The sequence below is a fragment of the Oreochromis aureus genome, linkage group 5 (genome assembly GCF_013358895.1).
Source record: "Oreochromis aureus strain Israel breed Guangdong linkage group 5, ZZ_aureus, whole genome shotgun sequence".
NCBI classification, from domain to species: Eukaryota; Metazoa; Chordata; class Actinopteri; order Cichliformes; family Cichlidae; genus Oreochromis; species Oreochromis aureus.
Window position 1 is genome coordinate 36,281,166 of NC_052946.1, and position 22,991 is coordinate 36,304,156.

At 39.5% G+C, this 22,991-nt stretch overlaps 1 protein-coding gene across 1 annotated transcript in view; it reads right to left on the bottom strand.

The window, feature by feature from the left end:
* Nucleotides 1–22,991, bottom strand: part of col2a1b (collagen, type II, alpha 1b) — a 45,587-nt gene that overhangs the window by 12,464 nt on the left and 10,132 nt on the right. The window contains exons 9-39 of the mRNA XM_031740407.2: nt 22,579–22,623; nt 21,270–21,323; nt 19,709–19,762; nt 18,973–19,026; nt 18,683–18,736; nt 18,545–18,598; nt 18,301–18,345; nt 17,931–17,984; nt 17,616–17,660; nt 17,362–17,415; nt 14,939–15,037; nt 14,596–14,640; nt 14,200–14,298; nt 13,940–13,993; nt 13,582–13,689; nt 13,268–13,321; nt 11,825–11,923; nt 11,135–11,188; nt 10,261–10,359; nt 9,933–9,986; nt 9,504–9,557; nt 9,043–9,096; nt 7,407–7,460; nt 6,991–7,035; nt 6,802–6,900; nt 3,349–3,456; nt 3,155–3,208; nt 2,772–2,825; nt 2,562–2,615; nt 2,143–2,196; nt 163–270 (exon numbers count right to left, since the gene is read on the bottom strand). Coding sequence (XP_031596267.1) covers nt 163–270; nt 2,143–2,196; nt 2,562–2,615; nt 2,772–2,825; nt 3,155–3,208; nt 3,349–3,456; nt 6,802–6,900; nt 6,991–7,035; nt 7,407–7,460; nt 9,043–9,096; nt 9,504–9,557; nt 9,933–9,986; nt 10,261–10,359; nt 11,135–11,188; nt 11,825–11,923; nt 13,268–13,321; nt 13,582–13,689; nt 13,940–13,993; nt 14,200–14,298; nt 14,596–14,640; nt 14,939–15,037; nt 17,362–17,415; nt 17,616–17,660; nt 17,931–17,984; nt 18,301–18,345; nt 18,545–18,598; nt 18,683–18,736; nt 18,973–19,026; nt 19,709–19,762; nt 21,270–21,323; nt 22,579–22,623 — 2,016 coding nt within the window. The remainder of the gene's footprint in view (nt 1–162; nt 271–2,142; nt 2,197–2,561; nt 2,616–2,771; nt 2,826–3,154; nt 3,209–3,348; nt 3,457–6,801; nt 6,901–6,990; nt 7,036–7,406; nt 7,461–9,042; nt 9,097–9,503; nt 9,558–9,932; nt 9,987–10,260; nt 10,360–11,134; nt 11,189–11,824; nt 11,924–13,267; nt 13,322–13,581; nt 13,690–13,939; nt 13,994–14,199; nt 14,299–14,595; nt 14,641–14,938; nt 15,038–17,361; nt 17,416–17,615; nt 17,661–17,930; nt 17,985–18,300; nt 18,346–18,544; nt 18,599–18,682; nt 18,737–18,972; nt 19,027–19,708; nt 19,763–21,269; nt 21,324–22,578; nt 22,624–22,991) is intronic.

Here is a 22,991-nt window from a genome sequence, read left to right on the forward strand (position 1 = left end):
TATAGGAAAAACTGTCACTCAGTGCCTGTCGTACTGTTATATAAAGCTTTTGATTAATAAGAAAAACCGGGATACAAACATCCAGGGTTTTTGTGCAAGCCCTCATTATTTTGGGTTTAGAAAACATATTTATAGTGAAATAATACATGTAGTGACACTTACAGCGGGTCCAGGGGCTCCAGATGGTCCTTGGGGTCCAGGAGCACCAGCATCTCCCTTCTGTCCAGGTTCTCCCTGCTCTCCCTTGGTTCCAGGCTGACCGTCAGCACCCTGAAAGCAAAAGACAGAAACAGCTGTTGATATACATCAAAGGAAAAAAAGTGAAAGGCCTATATCTTAGTAATCAAAGATTTTTTTAATGGTCTTACACAATTACCTAAAATTAATTTTTTAAAGGCTCATTCCACCAATTTTACACATCGAGTTCTGTTTACCTGCTAACACTGCATCACATTGTCTGTGGTTATAACAGATTTTGTAACATGTAACCTGTGTGGAGCTATTAGCATACATTAAATGATTTGTTAAATTGGGGGTTAAAAGATCTACCGTTTAGCTTGAGTTCAACTAAAAAATATAAGATGACATATCTTTTCCTCTGCTACTTCAGTTGTCTTTTGTGCAGCTGCAATACCAAACTGCTCGAGCACCCCATTTATGATGGAGAAGTACATCAAATTATGCACAAATCTCTGTTTTTAAATCCCAATCAAGTCAGGCCATTGAGTTTATGACTCTCTTCTACAAGTGCTACTGGTGCAGCATTAAGCCTCATTGTGCCCACAGCGTCTGTGTTACATACACTTTAAAGTGGACCTATTATATTTCTTTTTTACAGCTCTCAGTATAAAACATGACCAAAGGTTCAAATGATGCAGTCAGTGAATAGTAATGCCCAAAAGCTCAGGCCTTAATCTGCTCTAAATACTCAATTTCATGCAGTTTTTTCTCTTTTGAAGATGTGGGTCATGTAGGCATGTAGCTCTGGGTGGGACCACATAAGCCCCACCTGCATTTCAAATCTTCTGTCTTACTGGGACAGCCAATTAGAAGACAGCTAGCTTAAAGGAAGGAGAGCTGTGGTGTTAGACCAGCGGTCCCCAACCTTTTTTGCGCCATGGACTGGTTTATGTCTGACAATATTTTCACGGACCGGCCTTTAAGGTGTTACGGATAAATACAACAAAATAAAACCAGTACCGGTACCAAAAAAAAAGAAGATTCATTCATAAAACACGGGAAAAGACCCAGAGAAACCGAGTTAACGATAAAAACGATACAAAAAATAACGCTTAAAACCGATAAAAACCCTGAAAACTATAAATTTCACACCCGAGCCTCAACTCTCGCGGCTCGGTACCAAACGACTCATGGACCAGTGCCGGTCCGTGGCCCGGGGGTTGGGGACCGCTGTTTTAGACAGAAGATCAACTGAACTTGAGCTGCATTGAGAAAGGATAAAATAACAGCTGCTCTAGGAGAGTCCAAGAATAAAAATACTGGGGTAGGATATGAGATATAATTACACGCCAACTTCAAAACTTTTAATTGCAGCTCCTAATGTACAGTGATAACATGTTACAGTCTGTGTGCTCTGAAACAAATAGTATTTAGATACCTTGTAATGTTATTCATCCTGACGGAAAATCAATAATTAATCATTGTGTAAGGTAGAGAAAAAACAACCTGTTTAGAGATAAATTGTGCTGCCACAAATATATTGATGAAATCCATTTGGAGGGATGCAGCTTATTAAAAGACATCTATTTTATGTCCATTGTGAGTCTTTGGCAATAACTAAATGGATGTTTGACAAAAAGACACTAATTTCCCTCCACAGATAATACACTGAAGAAACAAGACATGTGTCAAGATAAAGAAAATAATAATTCACTGAGGCCTAAAACTGACGTAAAGGCAGTTAGACGTCCAAGTGTTTCTAGATATGAGCGGTAGAAAAGCCCCGCCATGTAGATGCAGTTATTTTTTACTTGCAGTTAAATAAACAAGTTGAATCACTTTAATCACTCTGGAAAATGCGTTAAGTAAAATTATACTTCTATTACTTTGCTAGCAAGTCGAAACATAAATCACTCAGGAGTCTGCAGTAAGATTAGTTCATAGTGATGGCTTTCTACTTACTGGGGGTCCAGCAAAGCCAGCCGGTCCAGGAGGTCCAGTCTCACCCCTGTCACCCTGAAAGATGAAGACACAGAGGCATCAAAAACTCAGGGGTTAGGCCAACTGAGAGAAATGGCTGATCTGTTGAGACCAATGTTTTAAAAATAGTTGCTCCAATACTTCAAAATGCCTGGCTCTAAAGGAAAACCGAAAAGCTTAAGTAGAAATATAAGTATAAAGAAAGATGATGATAGTTCAGGCTGAGGTGCTGAACTGTGACACCATAAACCAGGTGAACGAGATCTATAAGAACATGCACGCTGCCTAAAAGCCTTGATATGATATGGTAATATATGATGATTTGATCTAATCACTGTGGATGCACCAAATTCCTAATCTGATATGTTTTCTTTACTAAAACAATCAACTGTGACACTCACAGGAGCACCGCGGACACCAGGAGCTCCAGAAGGACCAGCAGGACCAGATTCACCCTGCGAGAAAATACAGGAAGAACATCAGCAACACATCATACAGCAGGTTAACTTTAAATTATAGAAACCTATTTATACTTTTCTAAAATGAAGACTTGAGCTGAACAAGACATTACAGCAGTTAGATTAAATAAAATAAAAGTAAAAACGCCTCACCTTCTCACCATTGGGACCAGAAGGACCAGGGGGACCAATGGGACCAGTGAGACCCTGTAACATGAAACAAAAAAGTATAGTTAGTATAAAGACTTGGAGAGGTTTGAAATGTGAGAACAGAGAATTCACACTTTGCTTTAAAACGAGTAGCAGGAATAACAAAACACTTTTATTTTAAAGAACAAAGGAATTAACATTTTAGATTTTAGATTGCATTTAATGTATAATATACTGCAAATAAGACATTCATATGTGTAGGTAGATATGTATACAGTGTATGATTCTAACATTTTATTTCCAGGAAATAAATGAAAGTAGTTCTATCTGTATTCAGCAGAAGCTACTATCATTCACGAAAACCCAAATGAATGACAGTCACTCACTCTGGCACCATCTTTGCCTGGAGCACCTTCAGGTCCTTTCTCTCCGACGTCTCCCTGTGGGGATAAAGAACTGAATAAAAGTCTGTCATGTGACAAGAAAATAAGCATAAAACTTGTACTCAAGTAGGGAAAATTCCACAAATTGAGTGTTTATGCATTTAGTTTGTTAACACTTGTTTCCCATCATGGCTTACTCTGTCTCCTTTGGGTCCGGGAATACCAGCACCTCCTCTCTCTCCAGGCATACCCTGCAGGCCAGGGGGTCCCTGAGCTCCTGCAGTGCCAGCAGGTCCAATCGCTCCCTATTATTAATCAAAAATAAAATGAGACGACAGGTTTGGGTTCAAAGACACAAAGACAGAAGACATTTCAACTGTTTACTTTCTCTAAGCACCTGCTACACATGCACAAAGATGTTTTATACCTCCTGATGCAGTCAAGGTCTTTAAAAAAGATTTGCATAAAGGCTTGTGAGGATGTTCTGTCACATTTCAGACACATTCTGCTCGGGCTTCGTTTAATAACCCACAATATGAGTCAGAAACACAAACATGGTGCCGTCTCAGAGTGAGAGAACATCTGCTCATTCAACAAAAGAGGCCGATGCTCGTCTTTATCCCTCCCTGTTGTCTTCAAGGTTAACAGATGACTGAGAGAATAAAAGAGAAAATAATCCTGCCAACTTCTTTTTCTTCTGGCTACAGAAGAATGTTAAAAAAAAGCCTAACTCGCTAATAAGTCGGTCACTTTTAATTTAAACATAAAGACATCTTAATTTCCATGTGTTTTGCTGTGATGGTGGGTTTACCTTTAATTTTGTTATTAAAAGGACAAAGGGAGTTTTATCATAAAGGCACGAATCTCTATTTCACACATCAAAGCTGAAAAAATTCAAGGAAATGCAGACTTTGATTTTTTTTAAAAAGTACTCCTATAGGCTGACTCTGAGTCAAAACTTCAGCTGTGCTGCGGTGCTTTATCGTGCAGCCTATAAATCAGACACACACAGCATTTCTTCTGCCCATCATTAAGCCATAACCACAGGGCTAACACAAGCACAACGCTGGCTGTGAATACTATAAAATAATACTCTAACTCAAACAGGCCGACAAACGATCCCTCTCATAAAACAAACCGTTGTGCATCGTTTTCAGAAACTTGCTTTTCTACAGACTGTTGGTTCATCCCTCCTTCATCGTCACCACCATCACACTCACAGTCTATAATCCTCATCCTCTAACCACTTCTGTCTGGGGATGAAAACCTATGAACTGGGATTGAAACCAGATAACAATCCCAAAGTGGGAACTGCAGCCTCTCTGAGCTCTTCCTCTGCTCACAGTGCCATTGTGACAAATCACTGCAGTGGCTGGAATTTGCTGACAGATGGCAAGTGAGTGTATAGCCTGACTGGAGACACACTGAGCCATCAGCTGCAGTGAATGTAGGAAATATTTTATTTTGTTTTAAAGTATTATACATTTATGAAATAATATGAATGCAGAAAACAGAATGAAAAATTGAGAAGAGAGGAACGGAGACAGAAATAAAACAAACGTCCAGACCTGAACTGCTGACTGACTCTCAATTCTAGTTACTGATGGCTCTCTAACCACTAATCCTCAACTTTTCTGGCTTATGACAAAACCGTGTTTGCTTGTGACTCATATCTATAAAGCAATTATTTACGAGAACCCAAAGGAAGAAAGTTTAAAAGTAAAGCACAGCTTATCAAAAATATGTTTTCTTCTGTTTTCCACTTTTTGAATTACATCAGAGATCTACTATTTTAGTCAATTAAAAAAAACCTAAGGATGCTGAACTTAAATTGTCTCAGGAATTAGAATTTTTTAGCCTCTAGGGGAAAATAGGCTTTTACTCAGTCTAGGAAAGACTGAAAGTTTAGCTTTGGAAGCAAAAAAAAAGCTTATCAAGGTTAGAGAATGGTGTTCAAATGTAACTCTGTTGATTTAGCAATAGCTCAACAGTACAACCTGCACAGGAGCAACCTTACACCAACATTTATCAGGCACGTGTGTTATTAAAAAGACAAATGCAAACATTAGATCATGAAGGAAAAAGCTGTTCTGTCTCAACCAAAGAAAGAAAAATGCTCTGCTTCAGTCCAGCCACACCGTAGACACCTCAGTTACAGTCAGTGTGAGGTTCAGTCGATATCCTGAAGCACACACGTGAGCAAACGTTGGTGTTTAATAACTTCTGCAGAATAACATTGTTAAATATTTAATTGAGGATGGATTACTTATTTTTAACCCTCATCTATTATTTTGCAACAAACCCACTCCATCAGATTTTTGAGTTTTTTGATTTTCCCCTGCAGACACTGTAAGCGTGTCCCTCGTGGTTACAGTGCCCGCAGACATGACTTTGTCATTGAACTCTGAATGTCCAAACACAGGGATTAAAAAATGTTTAGATATTGTGCTATATATCTTTGGAATGGATTTTGTTTCTCTGTGAGAAAAAATATGAATCTGAAGGAACTGTACATAATTTAAGTTTAACAAAATGAACTGCATTGCATCTCAGTCTTTACCATACTATATTTATCTAAAGCAGCTGACAGCCTGCACAGGGAGCGCAGGCAGGATGGAGTGGATGGAGACGAGTGTCAGGGGTGATTTGTGACAGCAGGATAGTAAAGAGAGAGTGAAAGGGAAGGTTTAAAAGATGGTAGTGAGACTGGTATGATGTGTGGTTTGGAGATGGTGGTGCTGACAAAAAGACAGGAGGCTGAGCTGAAGATGTTAAATTTTCATCAGGAGTGACCAGGATGGACAAGATTAGAGATGAGTGCATCAGAGGGACAGCTCAGGATGAGTGTCTGGAGACAAAGTTAGAGAAACGAGGCTGAGATGGTATCTATGTGCAGTGGATAGCAGGGTGAATATACTGGACTGGAGTGAATGTTTGAATACAGAGCTGCCTCAAGGGAGCAGCCCAAAGAAGCAAGAGTCTCAGTTTTTACAATGTGTATTTCAACTTTGGTTTATTGATTTTAGGTGATGGTTAGATAGCATGTACATTTTTACCTAGCATGGTTCCTGTCATGCAATACTTCCAAATGTTCTATCAGGGAAAGGAATTAGTGTTTGTGCTTTCTTTTTAATCCTCCTTATACTTAATTGTAATTTTGCTGTACATTCTTGTACAATGACAACAAAGTATCTTATATTTACTGGAATAAAATAAAAACTATAAATGAACCAGTTTAGATTATGACCTGTAGTCTGGGACCTGATAGGCACTTGAGTTGATTCATTTTTTTAAAGAAAATGCGATGTGATTCATTTTCAAAAAAAATGTGAGCAGAGGTTTTATTGTTATATACTGTCATATACTAACTAGACTGCTCAGTGCAGCTGAGTGAGGAATGATGTTGCCCACTTTCTCTAATTTTAGGCTGAAAACACCACATATACGCTAAAATGCTGAGTACACACAGCTTAACTCGCAAACACTTGAGCTAATTAATATTCAATTATACGCTCAGACTGCTGTGTTTCTGCTGCCTGTGATAAGAATATTGAAAAATCTCACCATGTTTCGCAGTGGGTTGGGTGAACCTCAGGGAACAACATTTAATCAGTTAAAAAAACATGCTTGTTATTGGCTGCTGGACTCACCTTGGGTCCGTCAGTTCCAGGAGTTCCAGGCAGACCTCTGGGTCCCTGCAGACCCTGAGAGCCAGCGGCTCCTCTCTCGCCAGGGAAACCACGTTCTCCCTGAATAGTAGCACAGTGACAATCAGCGGCATGTATGTTAATCAGCAGCTCACAGTATAATGAAATCTTATGTTAAGATCGTGAACTTACTCTAGGTCCAGTGGCACCAGCAGGTCCAGCCTCTCCAGGAACACCCTTGAATGGTGAAAAGAAAGAGAAGCTAAAAGACCTCCAAAAGTATCACTGTTGAGCTACTTAGTTATGCTTTATACTCATAGCACTAACCAAACTAACAATTAAAGCCAAAAAGCAGATATGTAATTATATATTTTTAAGAGTTTAGAAATCTGCTAGACGACATCTTAAGTCTTAAGACTTTTGCAGTCGCTGATAAAGTTGGAAAAAAGCAGCAGCGCTTAAATTGTTTAATTACCTGTGTAATTAATCTGAATCATGACCTTGGAGTAAGTACATAAATTCATATCTTATACTCTATTTATACTCTATCTTTGTATACTTTTTATCTTTGTCTTATTCATCTTATTTTATCATGAAAGTGCACAAACCTGATCTCCAGGCTTTCCTCCCTCACCAGGTGGACCAGGAGGGCCAGGAAGACCCTGTGTGCAGGAGAGAAGAAGCATTAAAACTGAAGATTCAAGTCTGCACCCCTCTGCGCTTCGTGCAGCACTCAGAGGGTGTTATTGTTGCATGTATATGTCTTCAGGCCTGCAGTGCTGACAGGAGTTACATATCACTTCCTGTGGACTGAATTATGGTTGTCACGTATGACTCCATCTTCTTGTCAGTATGTGTCTCTGTCACAGGAAACTTGGCAAAGATCAGGTGATTTGTGGTCGAATAACAACATCTTCTTTTTTTCATGTTGAAACATTTTAATTTACTGCATTGCCATGGGAACACAGTTCAGGGAAAACTCATAAGCTAATTGTGGAAATTGTTAATATGCTAGGAAAAGATCTCTGCTGCTAAAAGGTGACGCTATGACTGGAACTCAGTAATGACATGTACAAGTGAAAGAGCCGCAGCTTGGTCCTGTGAGGGGATACAACTTCCTCTGGGGTTGCATCACAAAGGTCATCTGGTAAAGAAACATATCTGCCAACCTGTTAAATATGCAGTGCCACCTGCTGCGGCCATCCTTTCTGAATAAGGGAGCATATGGAGGAATGTGTGAGACCACGCCTCTTAATCTGTGAATTCAGGTGTTTTCAGTCCCGTTGCCACAGGTGTATAAATTCAAGCACCTAGCCAGCAGACTGCTTTTACAAGAACGAATGGGTTGCTCTACAGAGCTCATCGTATTCCAGTGTGGTACTCGAACAGGATGCCACTCGCAACAAGTCAGTTTGTGAAATTTCTCCCACATGTAAAGTCACAGAGCGGGTTTGGGAAGAGTCAGCAGAGCATCGTGTGTGAAAGTCACCAGCTCTGCTGACTCACTGACAGCAGAGATCTAAGACTCCTCTGGCATTAACATCAGAACATGAACTGTGTGCCGGGAGCTTCGTGGTATCGATTTCCAAAACAACAGTTTCCTGTAGCTGTAATGTGCAGGTGGCCCAGTAGCAAACACTGAAAAGGAACATTTGAGCTGGCAGAACAAACGTTTCCTGTATCGTCACCAATAACTATAATTTGTTGCACTGCTGCAGCAGGACCTAATGTAAAGTCACAGTTTTGAAAACTTTGGATTATAAATGTCTTTAGATTTTGCAAGATTAAGTAAAACTGCTGCACAGGATACATGTGCCCAGCAAGTCTGGCACATCTAAGTGAAACCATACGTGTGAGCCGTTCTGCAACACTCATACCCAACATATGACTCTGTGACAGAGGTGCCCAGTTTCAGCTTTTGAGCCCCTTTAGCTGCAGTTTTCTAACTAAACAGTAGACATAACTTAAATCTTACCGGGCACACGTTTCCTGTATGCTCACAACACTTAATTCATGTAATTAACATGCATGTTAAATATGTGTCATTCCATTAAAATATACTTTTATGGAATGATACATATATTTCATAGAAAAAATAGGTGGTTCCCAATTCTGGCACTGCTCAGCAGAAGAAAAGCAATAAACGGAAGTTTCTATGTATAACTGCACAATATAAAAGTAGCGATACAACTGCTCATATATGCTCAAAGCTGTTATAGCAAAGCTTTAAGTATACAGACTCACCTGGAAGCCAGAGGGACCAGGCTGTCCTTGCTCTCCTCTTTCTCCAGCAGGACCCTAAAAGTCATAATTACAGTCACTTTATATAATTCATTAAAATTGTGCAATTTCATGTCTGGCTGACAGTTAAAATGGTGGGAAAATTCTGCAAAACCTTCCACTTCTTGGTAAACATTATAAGAATAAAATATTTATCATATACAAAATGTTCTCTAGTTCAAAAAGGTTTGTTTAGTTTGCTGAAACATAATCTTCAAAAGAAGTTGAAAGTCTGTAAGTCAGTGATGGTGTGATGTACAGACAATTTGGTCAAGGACTTTTTTTTTCCAGACAGAGCTCTCATAGAAGCAGTCTGGGAAATGGAGATAACAGAGACTGCGTCTAAGTGCAGACGTAGAAAAGGGATAAGATAATATCAGTGTTGAAGGTATATAAAGTGGCATGGGCGCGATAGAGATACGTACAGCAGGGCCAGGGGGTCCAGCTGAGCCAGTTTCTCCATCTTTGCCGGGCAGACCCTGGGGAGAGGAAGAAAGAGAGAGCCAGAGGAGGATGGGGTGGGGAGGTGGAGGAGGAGGTGTGACAGATATCAGCACTAAAGCCAAAGGTGATGCTCTTAACTTGGCAGACATCTGACAGATATATAACTGAGGCTTCTCATGTTGAAGCTGGACTCTGTGAAACTGTATTTCAACAAAAACTCTAAAAATGAACCTGATCAAAAGTTTATAGTTTCTGATAATCACAAATATTTGGCTCTAAAAACAGACTTTACTTTAGCGTAACATGTTTTTGTTATTATGCACGTGATTAATTAATGCTTCACAAAAACACAGCAGTCAATCTGAGGAGCGTTAGTTTTAAAACATAAAATGGAAACACGATGAACGTACTCTCAGACCAGGAGCTCCAGCCAGTCCTTTCTCACCAGACTTGCCAGGTTCACCCTTACAAAGCAGAAATAAAATCCAGTGGTTAGTGAAAATGCTACTGCTGATCCCTTTGCACCTATTTTGAGAGGAGAGGTGGATACAGGTGATGATGCACATTAAATTATATAAAATTACTCAGCAGCACTCCACATGTTGCTGAACAGGTATACTGTGCTGTGCAGTTTTGAATCATGCATTTATGTTTTAGGAAGGACAAATAAAACACATGGCAACACACTGTGAAATATTACTCCCATATAGAAGGTACTTTTTTTTTTTTTTTACTTACAGTTGCTCCCTTCGGTCCAGGGAATCCCATGACTCCAGGCTGTCCTCGGGCTCCCTGTGGACCAGGAGGTCCTGGACGACCATCCTCACCAGGTGCTCCCTGAGTAAAGTCAAGCCAAACGGAAAATAACTGCCATATGTTTCTCTAACAAAATGAAAAATGTGACTACAAAATCTAATTAATATACAGCAAAATTCATGACACACTGTGTATAATCCCTCAGTAATGTTACATCCATTTATATACCAATCATTTAGTAAGCCAACCAAAAAATCTAGCTGTTTGTTGCACATTTAGACAAATATCATAATATTAAAAATCTGAAATCATTATGCAGAAATGTATGTTTTATCAAATAAATGTGAGTTGCACTATTTCAAATCTATTTCTTTTTTAGGTGTTTAAATTAAATAGTAAAGCTTCAGTGAATGGTTCTGGTCTTAGTGCAGCTTACAGAGTTTACAGCTCCACCGTCACTATTAACAAAGTGTATAAACATAAGGATTGAATATCATCCTTAAAACCAGGAGACTGTGTGGCAAACGGAGCCTAAAGTGAAAGTGAAAAAAAGCCAGCCCCCTGAATTCAGCGTGAATGTGGAAGTAAGCTACAGTATAAGGCTGGCGGATAATGGGCGGATAAATTTCCTGCAATTCAATTTGATGAAACCACTCATGAGTCATTATGTGATGAGAGCACATTCGGTAAAATTACAAGTCTCTCCCTGGTTGTTTCACATGTGATATTAAAAATAACACACAGCTTTTAATACAGCAAGCGGATGCACAGCGTGTAGTTATTTCTAATAATTTACAAGTAAACAACAGCGACTAATTAATGTCTGTTACAACAAGAAACGTGTACATGAACGTACAGAAGGTCCAACTTTGCCTTGAGGCCCAGCATCACCGGGGCGTCCAGTCAGACCCTGTCAGAGAAAGGAAGGAGAATTACTGGCTAAATCTGGATGAGTCATCGGGCATCTCTTTGCAGACATATGCTAAAGAAAGGTGGGATTACAGAACATATGGCACCATGTGAGACTGATTTTACACCTCTGACTAGCCCCCTGTGCAGGAAGCAGCACCTGCTGATGGAAATGACTAAGAACGGAAACATGAATGAGAGCAGATTGCTCACAGGCTTCATTAACTCTGCTTTCTAATTTCATTTTGGTGACTGCACACAAACAATCTACTGCTGCAGCTGAAATTAAATATTTGCAAGAGGAAATACAACTTATCTATCTATCTATCTATCTATCTATCTATCTATCTATCTATCTATCTATCTATCTATCTATCTATCTATCTATCTATCTATCTATCTATCTATCTATCTATCTATCTATCTATCTATCTATCTATCTATGCATACAACACAGCTTGATCCATTTGAATGAACACAATGGAACTCCTTCATGAAAGAGAAACTAATCTAAAAAACATCCCAAATATAGAAACTTTGTTCTTCTGAACACTTTTGAGATTTGTGGAAATTTAAAGCACATTTCTGCAGATCACCAGCATCTAGGCGTGATAATGCACTGTAGAGGAGGACTTACTCTGGCACCGGGCAGACCAGGCTCTCCAGGGCGGCCGGGGTCACCGCTGGCACCTTTGGGACCGCTGGCTCCTGAGGGTCCACGCTCACCGGGGGCTCCCTGTATTATGAGGAAGAGTGTAAATCACAAGTCAAACACAGAGAACGGCAAATATCTCAGAGTTCAGAGGAAATTAGTTTCTCTTTTAGTAGGATGAACAAATTTCATTGACCTGCAGGAGATGAGAAGATTAAATTCAGACAGATTATTTGTGATATAAATGAAACTGTCCGCGGAAAGATAATATTTAACGAGATGTTGTCTTTGGTGATTTGGGACATGTAGGTCAGTGTGCGTGATGGGTTTGTGAGCTATGCTGCCATCTTGTGGGAGGCTGCGTGCATCACTGCTGCCTCCTAAAGAGTGCCAGATGAAGCCAAAGGGGAATAAGTGTGCTGACAAATGGCACTTTTTTTACTCTTCAAGGAAAATAACATTTTTATTATGACCTTCATTAATTTGTGAATTCAGAGTGAACTCCAAAGACATGCCTCATTAACCGCATCGTTTTAAAATCTGCCAGCTGATTTGTGCAATTTAACTTGATTTAAAAAATGTTATGAGTTAATGAGGGGAAAAATGATTTCTCAGAGAAGTCATCATAGAGACCAGAGTCAATTTACGCTCAGTGAAATGCTTTGTGGAAATCAGGTCAGCTGCTTTTTTCATATACATCGTGTTTTACCTTTTACAGTGAAGTCAAATATGTGCAGATTATTTATCTTTTTAAAATTTCAACTTTTCTGACAAAAATATATTTTGGAACTTTAAAGGATTTATACATTTATGAAAAAACAAACAGCTAAACTGAGAAATAATCCTATTCTTTAGAACTTTTCCAACAGTTTCTGTAGTTTTAGCTTTCACAGTGAAAACTATCAACCAAGAAAGTAAAATATAGACGTGAGTATCTCAGTTACACACGTTTTCAAGGTTTTCTGATGGCTTCTAGTCTACGTTTGAAGTACTATTATTTCAAAGTATGCTGAACTATTTTTGCTTAATTGGTCTTCTAAGGCGTAAGTTCACCAATTATTAACAAGCTTATATCATCACCATCAGACTGGAAATGCTTTTATCACTCAGTGAAGTAAATGTTACTATTAAACCTCTACACTAACCTACACTAATACATGATAATAATAATAATAATAATAATAATGATATAATAATAACATCATGGCACAAACATTTTTTTTGTCCTATGGAAATGTTTAAATTAAATGTCTGTTAGAGTGTATCACATATAACTGAATGTATTCACACACATTTATTCACATATACAGTTTTACACCAGATGCCTAAAACATGCTCTACACAGCTCATTTTGGCTGTTTGGAGCACTTCACTTCCTTTTCACAAACAAAAACTCTGGACTCTCAGTGAAAGCGTCATGAAGCTTACCTTTGGACCAGCCAGACCATCTTGACCAGGGAAACCACGATTACCGGGAGCTCCCTAAATTGAAAACACAAAATTAGATTTAAGCTTTATTAAAATAGCAATATCCCACTCTCACAGTGGGCCTTAAATGGGTTGCAAAGTTTTACCCAACGAATACACACCCATCCATCACAGAGTAAGCAATAACAGTAAGTTTTTTTGTAGGAAAACCCTGACGCTGTGATATTTTATGATATATTTAATATTACTTTCCCAAGAGCTCCCGAGCAGCATGTTTTAAAGAACTGGAAAAAGAAAACATGCTGGGCACTTACTCTCTCTCCAGGGGGTCCCCGTGGTCCAGCAGAACCAGGCTCACCTCTGGGTCCTCTCTTGCCTTCTTCTCCTTGTGGGCCATTTGGTCCCTGAAGACCAGGTGGTCCCTGGAATCAGATGAATAACAGACAAGGTTAGTACAAAACGAGAAAAATATGTTGTATTTTTACATATTAAATTAATAGGTTTTGTTAGGTTTGCGTTCCTAAACTATGTGGAAATGTGTACTAGGTCTGCCAGACGACATAGTCTGAAGTGTTTGTCCGCTTTTTCCACAAAGTACTGTATCAATGAATTTAGTTTTGCTGATGAACTGATCAGGGAATACAGACACAAGTCGAAGGAAACAAAACTCACAATTTCTCCCTTGGGTCCAGCCTCTCCCTTGAACCCTGGAATACCCGGGTCTCCCTAAACAGAGAAACAGAGAGAGAAACAATGCATGAGTTATTATGTTTTGAAGACCTGCTTTAATTATTTGGGATATGAAATGGACAACAAACATCAAGTGGTCAATTAAACTGCGAATACATTCAGATATATAAATAGATTAAAAGTAATATAACTCCAATAAAGGGGGCATCCTGTGTTTTATGAATGATTCATGCAGTACATACAGATGTTCCCTTTGGACCAAGAGGTCCAGTGGCTCCCTGAGGCCCGGGAGGCCCACGAGGTCCAGGGAAACCAGGAGCACCAGCGATGCCAGGAGCACCCTATAAAAAAGAGACAGAGAGAGATGTGAAGTCAGTCAGCTGACTGATCACTGAATCAGAAGTATTTCATCTCAGCTTTTAAAGCTGGAATAGAAAGCTCAACATCATTCTCTGCTTAATTGGTCAGATTCAATAAGAGATCACTGTAAATGTTCTGTATAGGATGCAAATATTATTAGATACGGTAGAGTAACTCTGAAGTTGCAAGAAAAAACTTACCTGCATGTCTAAATATGAAAATGTTAAGTGAGCAGGTGGCACTTTGAAATACAAAAAAGGTAAAAATGCTAAACTTACAGCAGATCCTTTCGCTCCAGGAATGCCATCAGTACCGGGGTTACCCTGCAAAAAAAATAGTCTTTAATCAAATCCTATTAATTTGAAAATGTCAGGTGATGTTGATAGAAGGATTCAGGGGCTCAGGACGGTGCGGGTGGGTCTACCAACAGTCTGTCCAAACAATGTTAAACTATAGCAAACAGCTGCTTTTCCACAGCACAGTTCTCTCTGCTCACTAAAGACAGGTCTGACAAGTTTCTGAGAAAAACATGTAATAAAGAAACTGAGCTGCACTTTTCACATAAAAAAAGAAAGTGTCATGAACTGACAGATTTAGATAAAGAGTTCTAGCATCACTTACAGAAGCGCCAGATGGTCCAGGAGATCCAGGAGTACCAGACTCTCCACGAGGTCCCTGAGCACCCTCAGGTCCACGAGCACCAGTAGGTCCGGCTTCTCCCTGATCCACAACACAGAGGAAAGATGAGTAATGTGTAAGCAGAGTACACAGAGTAACTGAAAAAGACTTCCAGATGGGCTTTTAATAAACAAATGTAGATAGTATTGAAAAGAAGAATGAAAACTTTTTTAAAAAACTTTTTTAAAAACTAGTTTAATTTAATTGATTTATGTAATAACGTAATATATGACTTTTAATGTGTATTATGATCTTTCTCATCACCAGCAGGGAGCGACATCTGTAGTTACAGAAACAACAAGTCTGATTGTGTGGACATTTATTTTAAAACAGCCCAGAGGATCACTTCTCCTGCTGTATCCTCTCAGTAATCATTTCCCTGAAGACTTTAAGGGCTCAAATATTTATTCCAACTCTTACTGAAAACAGCACTGTGTTTATTTTGAAAATTATGGTTCCATTTAAAGCAAAATAGATAAAACAGCAGGGCATCAACTTGGTTAGAGGCACAGTGTAATTGTTATACACCTAGATGGTGACAGTTAAAATGCTGAGCTTGAGCCCTAAAGACAGAACCTGTGTGAAGTCTTGGTGGCTAATGCCATCGTTTATATACAGTTTGTGAACGACACTTATTATTGCCTGTGGGTCGTGGGAGGAGTTTGCCTTCAGAGCGTTCTGGCAGAAGGCTTTCTTCTCATTTATCTTAACTTTTCTCCTGTTGCCATCTTACTTCCCTTGGTATGTCTGTTTTTTTTTCTTTGTTTAATATATCTCTAATATTCATATTGTTTATTGCTTTTGGAAGCTTTTAATATCTGGCTAGTAGGAGTCTTTATCCAGCAGCATACAGGGCCTCGAGGTGACAGTTGTTGTGATTTGGAGCTACAGCGTTTAAATAAAATTGAACTGAATTGAATCACAGCTTGGGTTAATGATCCCTCTATGAACAATTTTATGTATGTGAGAAATTCAGCTTGAAGCTCTGAAGCCATTTTTTCTGTTTGTTGTGCCTTATCGAGGAGTAAGGATTAGAAGTAGGAGGAGAAGATTTTTCAAGGTTTTGTGCTTCAGTATTAAAAAGCCCAACTCAATATTCTGAGCTCCCACCTCCTGTGGACACAAGCCAGAGATTATACCACAGTGGCAGTGTGCAACTTCATGCTGATGCATGAAATGTCTTTATCATTGTTGCTGCTTTGCAGGCTTTCCACATGCAGTAGTAACTATAACCTCACATAGGTCAAAGGTATGTGCAAAAAATATTGATGTTACAGCCTTTTGTAAATGTCAATAATTTACTGGCTCTAAAGATGAAGACAAAAGGAGACCTCTGCCAAATTTGTAGTTTTTAAATTTACTTTTAGTGGGGGAAAGAAAATCTCAGCATACTGGAGCCAGTAACTCAGTCGCTGTTAGATAATAGAATTGAGCTGCAGCAGGAGCTGAAGAAAAACTGTCCATCTCACATTTTTTAAGTTCACAACGATGGTTTCATTAGTTTATTCAGTGAAGGCTCGTATCTGTATGTTGCTTCTGTCTTGTTAGCTTTTTTTGTGCCAGCACTGAAGGGACTGAAATGAGGAAAAATCTCATGAACACATTTAGGAAGTTTAGGAAGCATCGAAGGCATGAAACATAAACGTACATAAAGCCATTCAGACTTTTCTGCAGATAAACATAAAACTATACTGTGCGTGTTTTTGAATATAACATGATGAAATTTCCAAACACACACCTTTCCTCATTTTGAGCCTAGCTTGCCTTCGCTATTTCAAAGAAAAACTCCTGGATTTTCTAAAGAGACACTCCATTTGCAATTCCTGTAAGATTTCTTAAACAATCAAGGGGCTTGAAGAAGAAAGCAAACCACCAGCACAGGCCCCTTGAGCACAGATCTGAGCCTGTCTGCCATGGAGGAGAAATAAATCAGATGCAAACCAGAGACACAAAAGAAGAAAAAAGACAGTAAGGGGAGTGAGAGAGGGAAAATAACACTTTAAACCCCCCCTCCTCCCCAATTTTCCACACAGATGGAGGTTTAAAGCACTTTTCAGTGCAGCGCAGGCATCTCCAATTTCACTGAAGCATTTCATCTTGTCCCCACAAAATCCTCCCTGAGCTGGGTACAGACATTTTCTGAGATAATAACTTTTTTCCTCATATAAAGAAAATCTTCCTAAAACTATATTCACTTTAACTTTATTTTGGTGCAGAAAAATCCTAAAGAAGTGACTCAAGTTTTAGTTTTTCTGGCAGTGTTCTGATGGAAAGAAAGAAGGCAAACAGTGCAACACAGAATAACCAACACAAAGGTGAATATGAAGAGGTGCTGAGAGCTTCATTTAGATAAACATGTGACTTACTTTTGCACCGGGCGAGCCAGGGAAGCCTGGAGCTCCGGAAGGTCCAACAGGGCCCTACAGAGAGAAAATAGCCTGTCAGCTTGGATATTAATCACTGACACATCCAGGTGTGAAAGATCAGATATTATCATACTGTGGAGATGTGCATGTAGAGAAACACAGCTCTGACTTCATGTATACTATTTCCTACCAGATCTGAATGCAAATATGGACAAAATAAAAGGAAACTACATGACATCTAAGAGGACACTTACAGGTGGACCAGCAGGACCGGGCAGACCATCATTTCCACGAGCTCCCTGAATAAAGTGAACAGTGCATTATGAGGACAGGTCAGGAAATAACACAGCTGGATAAATGATTTCATATAATCAACAAATAACGCAACGCAGTGTTTAAAGGTTAATGGAATTATTGCCATAACTGCCTAAAAGAAGCACCTGATAAATGCTCTAAATTTACTTCTTTACTGCTAAACAAAGAGAAGGGGTGACAATCCAAACCATCTGTTACAAATTCTATTAAGTTTATTTCCAACACCACAGTTTAGAGAGAAACATGGCACCTACAGCAGCTCCACTGGCTCCAGGACGTCCTCTCTCACCAGGCAAACCACGAGGTCCCTGTGAGGGATAAGAAGAGGAGAAGTTCTCACCATTACCATCATTTACCGAATGTGTGTGTGTGTACCTGTTTTGACATCTTTGTGGGGACCAAAAATTGGAATGTTACTATACTTGTGGGGACCAACAGGTTATGGTTAATTTTAGGCTGAGGGTTAGGGTTAGGCATTCATTTTTGATGGTTAGGGTAAACGGCTAGGGAAAGCATTATGTCAATTAAATGTCCTCACTAAGATATAAAAACAAGTACGTGCATGTGTGTGTGTGTGTGTGTGTGTGTGTGTGTGTGTGTGTGTGTAATGCCCACAACTCATACCATTGGTCCGGGAGCGCCGCTCTCTCCAGGAGAACCAGATTCACCCTGAACAGAGGATTTAACTGTCATTATCGTACAGCAATCTTAAGCTACAGTATAATAGAGCTACATATTATATATTCAATTACCTCAGCAACAATTACTGTACAATAAACTTGGGGGATTAAACAAGTGTCATCTTCAGCAGAGGAAGGCATATGAGCACAAGCTGTGGGTCTGAGTCAGAAAAATCACTCCATCTCACCTTAGCACCAACAGCTCCAGTCTCTCCCTTTGCACCGTCACGCCCTGGATAACCCTAAAAGACAGAGACGCCAGGTTACGTGACATATAAATACTCGCCTGGTTTTGCTGGAATTTCTAGGACAACAAACAGACTCACTCTGTGCCCCTTGATGCCAGGCAGACCAGGAGTTCCCGGGAATCCACGAGCTCCCTGTGGCATGAAAGGAACAGATGTAGACCAACACAAACAGAGGGAATCAACATGAAGCTAAGAGTTTAAAGGAAATTACTTTCTCTACAAATACAAAGAGTCCAGTTTAGCAAACAAAGAGAACGAGAAATATTATTTTTTTTTCTTAATTTACAGATTTAAATAAGTTTGCATTTAAATGCATTAATAGTTCATCATCTAACTGGAATCAACATCAGCTGACTGGAGTATCTCACCTGAGGTCCCGAAGGTCCACGCTCACCTGATTTACCAGGTTTGCCAGCTTCACCCTAAAACAAAGACAAAGACAGAAACAGTGAAGAAAAAACAAAGTAAAACTGCATTTAAAGTTCTTATTTTGTGCAATTTTTCCTTACATATAAAAATGTCTGTGTATTTTTCATCTACTTGTATGTAGTTAAAAAGAATAAAGAGCACCCTAGTGGACACAGCGTGTAATGTCACATTTGCTGCCATCATGTGGCTAAAAGCAGGAATTACTTTTTAATGTTTGTGGTCCAAATGCTGTTTGAAGATTCTTCTGCAGATTGAATTCACAGCGTACAGCCGCATCCACTTTGAGAAAGATTTGCTGAACACTTCAGTCAGCTGCAGAGCTGTTACAGCTAAAGGAGTAACAACTAGTAACACCGCAAAAAACTAATCGAGTCCAAACTTCTATACAGAACAAGGATTTGCTCATATAAAACAGTATCACAGACAATATTCATCTGTTTATGTGGACGATGCATCAGGACACGGACTGGAAAGTCCTGCTGCTGCAATCACGAGAGTGTCCCGACAAGGTTAAAAATGAAAACTTAATTCCATCTTTTTGTTCCTGCTAATGCAGCAGCTCTGACAACACGCTGATAGAGGACACTTTTACATCACCCCGAAAACTACAAAACTGACTTCATATAACCTTGCAAAGAAGGGGCATTTCATTTTAGTTGCAACGGTCACACTTACATCATCTCCAGGTTTTCCAGGAGGTCCAGGGGGGCCGCGGGGTCCCATGGGTCCCTGTTAGAAACAGAAAAAATGAGCACAGGTGAGAAACTGTTACCATTCCTAATCAACAGAGGGCAACATTACACAGTTTACGTTTGAATCCATAGGAACTGGCATTCATAGCTGGTGTCTGTTTCCTCTGACAATCAGCTCTGATTGTCACAGATGGGCTTAAAGACCCGATTAGTGACCCTGATTATTGTTTTCACAGTTTAAGTGTTACACTCACTGATGCAAGCCGCCAATATTCTTTACTTATGCAAAAAAAGATAATGAACACCTTAATTTAGAAAAGACACCATACTGTGTTAATCTGAAATGGGAATTGTTTTCTAATTGTACAAGTTATGCAATAATATTAATAATTATAAATAAAACTATCAAAGTATTCTGTGTCTCAGTAGGAAGGGTTTGCAGGTTTTTACAGGCTTTCTTTCTCTCCTCCCTGGGTTGTCTCATGACTAAGCAGCTGCACAAAAAGTACAGTTTTGGTGAATGACACAGAACAGAAGTGCTGATTATTATTCTATCGATGCACTGGCCTCCTCTTTGATCTGCGATTTTCCATGATTTAGCCAGTTAAAGGTAGCGAACACTGGACTTTACGCTTGGCCAACATTTTCACCCCTCTACAACTGTCAAGCTGTTTTCTGGAAGGAAGTTTGATTTTAATCACTCCTAACGATGCACTGGCACATTTTTAAAAGCGAAAGGCATCTCAGAGACGTTCTGTCTGCATATCTAGACTCCACATGAGCAGATTAACACAGCAGTGGGGAGACCTTGCACTGTCTACCTGCTGAGTGAATAGTACTGGGTACAGGGAAGGGGTTGGTGGTGTGGTGTCAGGGAACTTTGGGGGAATGAGGAGAAAAAATTAAAAAACTTAGAGAAGCAAATGTAGGAATAGAAAATAAAAATTGATTGGAAGAGATGCAATCTCCTCTCCAAGATGACTTTATGAGGATAATTGTAAAAACAAATATGTGATGAAAGGAATGATTGCAAGAATAATGGAAGAATTCGATTTGACCTTTTTTATTCAAAATATGAGACAGATATTAATGTGAATATCTCAAGGTCTATATATTTCATAATTTCAATATTGCCATAGTTGACAAAACTAACAGACTGTGACATGCAACACAGGTATGTACAGTAAGCCACAGCCAAACTACCTAAAATAAAAAAAAATGTGTTTAAACACACTCCGGACAATTGGACCTCTCTGGGTTTTTATTTTTTTTATTCTTGGGTTGTTCTTGTGCCCATTTTCATACATGTTGTACCAAAATTATTATTTAAAAAAAAATTTTTGGGGGGGATTTTATGTTATCATTTGAAGAATTTCAAGCATTTTTATGGTTGAAAACCCCCCTTAAAAACAAGCAGTCACAAGAAAGCAGCTCAAGTCAAGCAGCCATGAGAAATTAAAAAAAGAAAAAGAAAAAAGAAATAAGAACAGAGGCTTAGGGGTTTAGAGGGGACATGCAAAACCTCAGGAGGGTGGGATACTTACTGATTGTCCAGGCTCTCCAGCTTCTCCAGGATTACCTTGGAAACCTTGTGGACCCTGGGATGTGAAAAGAAGAGAGAGTCAAACTGTGAAACATTTTTTAGACACTGACAAAGAAGATTAATAAATGTCTGCTAATCTAACTACATCTTCAAAGAGGTACTGATTAAATGGAATCTATTGCGCCAGTTTCTAGCTTTTCTTTCTTGGACTCTGCAAGCTTTGTGCCATTGTCAAGCTTTGGTTTGGTCAAGGAGATAGGCCACCTTCTGTCTAAAACAGGCCATTTAAGTCCCTCTCCTTTCAAGCCCACCCTCCCTTTAAGCCAGATTTCTTCTGATAAATTGCCCCTTGGACACAAAAGAACAGCAATGACATTTCAGACTGAAGTGGCCATTTTTAACTGCCTATCACAGGGAGCTGGAGCCTATAGCCTCTTTTATTGACATCACACAGAGCCAAGGGTGGAGAAACTTGCTGGGATATAGAGAAGTTTGAAGTCAGGCTGAATTTTACGCTCATATAGAATACTTGCACATATGCCGACTTCAATATTTGAAATAAGAGTATCCTCCGTTGTAACGACGTATATCGATAGAAGATAATCCACATTTGATCCCTTATGGCATCCGTGTGTCTGTTTTTCTAAATTAAAAGCTTCTAAGATTCAAAATTATACCATGACTTTAGAAAAGGAAGTCCTATCTAAAAGCAGACCAAGGTTGTTTAAGGTGGAATTGCATTTCTGCAAATGGGGGCTTTGGGTGATAAAATGATCAAGTTGAGGCAAGTCAGGTGGCATTGCCTTCAGCTCAGCAGCTTCTGGATTCTTTGAGTAAGGGCTGCAGGTAGAGCTGGGTTACAGGCAGGGGTAGAACAAGGCTGGGCATTTGCGTGTGGTGGGGGGTGTAAGGTAAATTGTCAGGTGTTCTATGGTATGTCTGGGTTGTGGCACAGGAAAAAGCCCCGGAGCCTTCAGCTGGGAGACGAAAGTGTCCTTTACTTGCCATCTTCCTCCAGAGGAGAGCCGGAGCAGACGCTCGTGGTTAAAGCAGGGCTCAGTATAAACAGTTATTACTTACAGCCTGTTGTATGCACTTATTACTGAGGTTTGCACGAGCAGTGGCCATTTTAAGGTCAATATTGTTATTAAATACATTAAAGGTGTAGACAATGTAGCATATGCACATTACACATCACATTACAATTATGAGATTTTGCCATGTGTATCCTGTCTGTGACCAACCACAGGATCCTGTCTACAGGTGTGCCCTGATGGCGTGCTGTTTTTGGGAGTACAGGAGGTACTTACAGGTGCTCCAGTTGGCCCAGGTGGTCCTCTAGGTCCCATAGGGCCCTGAGAAGAAGACAAGACAACACACAAGCAACATGAAGATAATGGCAGATAAATCTACCCGTCACTGTTACACACATTTGAAAATACATAAACACGCAAATTACACAACAGCACAGTTAACTTTTTGCAGTTTGCATTGCTGGTAAAATTTGTTAAGTGGTCATTTTATCCACGTGATTTCACTGAGAAGCTATAAAAACATATCACCTGCTTTGCCTCAAAGCTACATAATACTCAGCAGCTCTCCTGTCAAAACCATTAATCATTTGAAATTCCTCCCGGGCTCAGATTTTCTCTTCACTTCTTTCATCCTTTTGCTTTCCTCAGCTAATTTTTCCACTCACTGTGTGTTTCTGTAGTTCAAAGGT